Genomic DNA, 6,615 nt, shown 5'->3' on the forward strand with positions numbered 1-6,615 from the left:
CCTTGCATGCCATAAAAAATCATTTTTGTTATTATAAATATTATAATTACCTATTCTATCCCTAAATAGCCATGTGTAAACTACAGAAAGCTAAGAATAAAAGTTAATTTCATTTTTGTACTTAGATGCAAAAGTCTCTTCATATATTTTACAAAGCCCTGTCCTTTAAAATGGCATCAATGGCCTACTTTCATGACAAATCTTATTGTTTATCAATCATATACAGAATCACAAATGTTTCAATCTTGTACCTTTAGTAGGTGCAGGTTGAATGTGAATAACAGGCTGCTGTTTTGTCAAGGGCAAAAGTGTTGGTAGTGTCTGAATGATGATAGCTTTTGTTGGAATGCTCGAGTTGGCTTGACTCTTGGGTACTGCTGGCAGAAGTAAGGGCTTGGGCTGAATTGAAGGCTTTGAAGTGATGTGACTTTGTTTTTTTGGAGTCAGTCCATTTACTAAAAGAAAAACAATTATCAATTGAGTATGATCGAGTAAGTATTAATGCACTTCTTTATTTATATTCTATATATTATATTCAAATACTTAAATGGATCTATGATCTAATCAAATGTGGAATTCCCTTCAGTGGTGCAGACTGTTGTTAACTCATCCATGCCTATCCATATTATTTTTCTCCCAAGAATTCACTACAGAAGATCCACTGAATGTCCTGGAGGCCTTTCGGATGTCTTGATAACATTGGAGTATTCTCACTGTCCACCTATCATTCCTCCTTCTGGCCACACATTTCCATGATAATGTCCTTTACTCCAGTTCTTCCATATATTGTCTTGAATAAATATTAGCAATAAAATAGGTATATTTAATTGTAGATTAGATCTCTCAACTTAAGACAATAGAAGCTTTTTTAAAGATCATTAGATCTTCCAAGGTGATCACCAACTAGAAACACTGAGATATTAACAGAGGAAAACAAAGAAACAAGAAAGATTAATTCCTCCTCTGCCTCTAATCAGTGAATCATCATAGATAAATACTACATCTCCATGACAAAGGCACAAAAGCTTAACCAGAGAAATTCCTACTCTAGAACTTCCCTGAAGAAAGTAAATGTAAACCAAGGTCTGGGATAAAAAATTGATCAAAGCAGTCAAAAGATAAGCAATACCAGTCTTATTTGTAGCACCAATGATGGGCTTGTCTTCCTTTAGTAACTCCGATGAGGAAGGACTGTGAGAGGTTTCAGTGTATAAAGAGAGGGGAGACAACTGGGAACTAGATGATAAATCCAATTCTTCCTGTAGCAAAATAAAAATTAAAAACAAATGCAAAAGGATGTAATTTTCTCTTATTCCTTATTCTTTCAAAAAAGCATGCTCTGAGTACTAATGTGCCTAATGTTATACTGAATATTGAATTAGAAAACATGGGGGACACAAGAAAAAAAATCACAATTCCTACATATAAGGAACTAACTGGAGAGCTAAACAACACACTTGAAACAGAAAACTTGAAGGTGATATATCTGCAAATGTGTAATAGTGGGGCACCATACTGAGTATGGAATCATTATATTAGACAAATGAAAAAAATTCATTTCGCAGGAGAAAAAAGGTTTGAAATATAAGACAAATATAAAATATCATCCTGAACCAAGGTCAGTTTATTACCCTCCACAGATGAGTCTCCTCCAAGGCTCCTCTGCTCCTTAGTTACCTTTTATAACCTCTCAGCTCTGGGCATTCTCTCTGGTTGTTGCCCATACCTGGAATGCTCTTTGTCTTCATCTCTACCTCCTGGCTTCCCTGGCCTCCTTCAAGTCTCAACTAAAATTTTAGCTTCTTTGAGATGCCTTTCTCACTCTTCCTTAAGGGCCTCCCCTCTGTGGATCATCTCCAACTTATCCTGTATATAACTCATTGGTACATAGTGGTTTGCATGTTGTCTCCTCCATTAGACTGAGATCTTGTGAGCAGAGACTGTCATTTGCCTCTTCCTTTATCCCCAGTGCTTGGTGTAGTGCCATGATGGTGAACCTATGGCACATATGCCAGAGGAAACATTCAAAGCCCTCTCTGTGGACACACATGCCATCACCCCAGCACAGACTTTGCCAGAGTTCAATTCTAGAAAACCAGAGGGAGTTGGGCCCTGGCTACTTCCCTTCCCCTCCCCCTTCCCTAACACCCCTGTGGACATTTCTCACATCACACACAACCCCAAAAGGGTTCACCATCACTGGCATAGTGCCTCACAAAGAGCAGGCACTTAATAAATGTTCAGTGACTAACTATTCAGAGAAAATCTGCCTAAAGTTTAAGGAACTAATTTAGGTTTAAGGAACTGGAGTTGTTCAACCTGGAGAAAAAAAATTACTTGATAGCCATTTTCAAATATCTACAGGCTATCACATGGGAGGACAGACTTATTCTGTGAAGCTCAGGAGGGAAGTAGAGCCAAAAGGTACAAGTCACAGGGAGTCAGCCTTTGGCTCAGTATAAGGAGCTTCCTAAAAAAAGAGCAGAAGCCCTATGGGGCAATAAGTTCCCTCTTAAAGATGATGGAGCAAAGACTGATGGTCCCTTGTCCAGGGCACTGCAGAGGGCATCTTTTTCTCCCTTAATGTACTCTCTTAGTAACCTCCTCAGCTGCCATGGGATGAACTGCATCTCTGTACAGTTGACCAGAGGCTGAGTTGGAGAGAGAAAGTTAGAAGCATAGACATCTAGCCCCATTTCTCTCCCCTGAGCTTCAGTTGCAGATCATCAAAGATTTATTGGACATTTCAAATTGAATGTGCCAGAAACATCTTAAACTTGATAAGTCAAAAACTGAACTCTTAATCTTTTCCCCCTAAACACGCCCTCTTCCAAACTTTACTATTTCTGAGAAAACTATCACTATGCCTCTTCTCTCCCAGGTTCATACCCTCATTATTATCCTAACCACTCACACACCCACTCACACCCATCAGTTGCCCAATTTTGCTATTTCTCCATTCACAATAGTCTCTTCTCTCCAATATCACATCTACACTTTGTTCAGGCTCTCATCACCTATTACCCATCTTACCTGGATTCCCCGCCTCAAGCCTCTCATTACTGCAATATATGCCATACTCTAGGACCAAAGTAATTTTCCTTAAGAGGTAATTTCCCATCAGAATGTGAGTTCACCATAGGTAAGGATCCTTTTCATTCTTTATTTCTGTACCCTAACATCATAAGTACTTAGTAAATACTTGGTGAATAATTGGAAGATTGCACTGCATCAATGATTAGACCAAGGACTTTTCAAAACTAAAACCTTATGATTTTATGAAATTAAGGAGCATGAAACCCAAATGAGTGTAAGAGATATGGAAGAAGGAATGACAATAAGGTCAAAAGAGGCACAAATAAGGAACTAGGAGAATACCAAAAACAAATTTTATTCAACATTGCAGTAGGAAATGTGCCAATGAAAATTATCTTTTTTGGCAAAATACCACTAAATGGCTGAAAACTAGTATAGCATATAAATGTGAAGCAAGATACCATATCAGTGAAACATTAGGTTATATTATAGTATATAGAAATAAGTGTAACTCAAACTATTATCCAAGAGTCAAACTATAACTGATGGTTCTTATTCAGTAAAAATTTTTAAAATGTCTTCCTTTGTGAACAGTCAATTTCACAAGTAAAGGGAAAACAGAATAAAAATCAATAGTTTTTATAAATCAATAATTTAATAAGTTAATACTTAATTTTAAACTTTTGGGTACCAAATAAATTATCATATTTAAAAATATGAATGTTTATGATATATAGCATATAATGTAGGCCCATTTACAAGCTATAATCTTTTCACTAACTCACCTCATTTTGATTATGGCCATTATTATTTGAATTAATAAGGCATACTGTAATTAATAAAAAGTATGCTTCCCAGAGTAGTTAGATAGCTCAATGGATAAAAAGCCAAGCATGGCAAAAGGAGGTCCTGGATTCAAATTTGACCTCAGGTACTTCTTAGTTGTGTGACCACTGGAAAAGTCACTTAACCCCAACTGCCTAGTTTCCCAAAAAAATATTACCTTGTAGTAATCATGAATATTATTACTTATATTTTTACATGTTATCTTTCCCTATAGAATATAAGCTCCTTGAGAGCATGAATGGTTTCATTTTTAACTTTGTATACCTAGTATAGTTCCTGGAACACAGAAAGTGTTTATTGAAGTCAGATGGGCCTCATCTAAGTAGTCTGAACTAGAAAGGTTTTAAAGTATTAAGTTTCTGGATTTTTGACAATCAAGTCAATATAAAAATTTTGCTACTTACAGGAACATGCTGTGTTGAAGAATAAGAATCCACTGATTGAGGAGAAGAGACTGAACAGTTTGAGGAAGCTGGAGAAAGTGGTTGAGCCTCTGTCTTGATATATTTATCTGTAAAATATGTCAAGAGATTTTCCCACCTGCACATTATAACTTATAGAAAAAAATTAACAAAAGTGAAAATAAATATCACACTTAAAAAGCTTTAAATAGTCAAATACTGTCTCTGGAAAGTTCAAACCCCAGATACAAATGGGTATTTAATGCCCAATTGTAATATTTTTTTCTCTTTTGGATAAATCCCCACCTACTACTCAAAAAGCATCTATTTAGCTCAGTTAACTTTAGTACTGATGTAAAATTTTCCATTAGCAAGGCTAAAAAATGGAGAACAACACTGGACTTTATAAAACAAGAGAATAATAACCTCCTTAATTTTGGGTATCTGTCACCAATATGACAAAAGAAAAAAAAAGAAGTAATAAAATTGTGACCAAGGATTTCAAAGTGTTTAATTTGTATTACAATAAAAAGGAGAAACAAAAATATTTCTGGAACACCAAACCTGTAAATTTGACAACTGTAAGGTTTGGGGTAAAAAAAAAAAAGCTGTATATATTTTCTAAATCCTGTGAATGTTCAGATAAACTATTTTAAGGTCATAGTTAATTGGTTTTTTTTTTTTACTCTTTCCCTCAAGACAGCCTGGTGGCTCAGTAGATAGAAAACCAGGTCTAGAGATAAGAAGCCCTGGGTTCAAATATGGGCTCAGATACTTCCTAACTGTGCGACCCTGGTCAAGTCACTTACATCAAATGCCTAAGCTTTGTTGCTCTTTTACCTTGGAACCAAAACTTAGCATTGATTCTAAGACAAAAGATGGTAAAGGTTTTAAAAAAGAAAACCTTCCCTCTATGGCAATAATCTTTCATATGTAACCTAGGTCAGCCCCCAGCTTCTATTTCTCTTACTGAGAGCATATTTTTATTCCTGGCATGAATTTTCAATTCACTTGCGGTATTTAAAAATTATACTATTCTTTCTACTGATCCTGGAGAGGTGTTTTTCTTTCCTTTCTTGAGAATAACAAACCAGAACAGGTAAAATAGATAATCAATCCACTCTGTCTTTTAACCAATATCAGAAGACATAAACCAGAAAAGTTGAATTGATGTACTGTGGAATAACTCAAAAGCCACAACCAAATATATAACTTATTATAAATTAAATGTGGCAAATTATTACCTGCACAAGATTGATTTGTGATCCCCCAAGGATCTGAGTCCCATGGCATCAAATCCAAATCAAAGCCAAGGTTATAGAAATTGTTTTCCTGCGGGTTATAAACCAGGAAAAGAAAATAAGAAGAGTAAAAGACAAATCACTGTCCAACAAATTATCAGAAATAACATGTCAAGCATCATATATAAAAAGAAGCACATGTGAGGCACGTAGACATACACAGGGTGAAGATGAAAGGATGTAACAAAATCTATTGGGCATCAACTGAGAAAAAGAAGGCAGGAGTTGCAATCTTGATAGCTGATAAAGCCAAAGTAAAAATAGATCTGATCAAAAGAGATAAGGAAGGTCATTACATCCTGATAAAAGGCAGTATAGACAATGAGGAAATATCAGTACTTAACATGTATGCACCAAATAGTATAGCATCCAAATTTCTAAAGGAGAAACTGGCAGAGCTCGAGGAAGAAAGAGATAGTAAAACTATACTAGTGGGAGATCTAAACCTTCCTCTATCAGATCTAGATAAATCAAACCAAAAAATAAATAAGAAAGAGGTATGAGAGGTAAATGAAATCCAAGAAAAATGAGAGTTAATAGATATGTGGAGAAAAATAAATAGGGACAAAAAGGAATATACCTTCTTTTCAGCACCACATGGTGCATTCTCAAAGACTGACCATGCACTAGGACATAGAAAGATGGTAAACAAATGCAAAACAGCAGAAATAATAAATGCCACCTTTTCAGATAATAATGCATTAAAATAATAATTAGTATGGGCACATAGAAAGGTAAATCAAAAATTAATTGGAAATTGAATGATTCTCCAAAATCAGTTAATTAAAGAACAAATCATAGAAACAATAATTTCATTGAAGAGAATGACAATGATGAGACATCCTACAAAATCTGTGGGATGCAGCCAAAGCAGTACTTAAGAGGAAATTTATATCTTTAAGTGCATATCTTAACAGATAAAGGAGGACAGAGGTCAATGATTGGGCACGCAAATCAAAAAACTAGAAAATGAAGAAATTAAAAATCCCCAGATGAAAACTAAAGATCATAAAAATTAAAGGAGAAATTAA

The 6,615-nt window shown here is 35.2% G+C and overlaps 1 protein-coding gene across 1 annotated transcript; it reads right to left on the minus strand.

The window, feature by feature from the left end:
* Window positions 1–251: 251 nt before the first annotated feature.
* On the minus strand, window positions 252–5,615 carry LOC123256656 (cyclic AMP-dependent transcription factor ATF-6 alpha-like; the record flags this gene model as incomplete). The annotated part of the gene is made up of 4 exons (XM_044685240.1): window positions 252–455; window positions 1,130–1,259; window positions 4,287–4,393; window positions 5,528–5,615. Coding segments are annotated over 4 exons (529 nt in total), but the record flags the coding sequence as incomplete, so codon positions are not given.
* Between the last annotated feature and the right edge of the window lie 1,000 nt (window positions 5,616–6,615).

This window comes from Gracilinanus agilis, unplaced genomic scaffold (genome assembly GCF_016433145.1).
Source record: "Gracilinanus agilis isolate LMUSP501 unplaced genomic scaffold, AgileGrace unplaced_scaffold7832, whole genome shotgun sequence".
Taxonomy (NCBI): Eukaryota; Metazoa; Chordata; class Mammalia; order Didelphimorphia; family Didelphidae; genus Gracilinanus; species Gracilinanus agilis.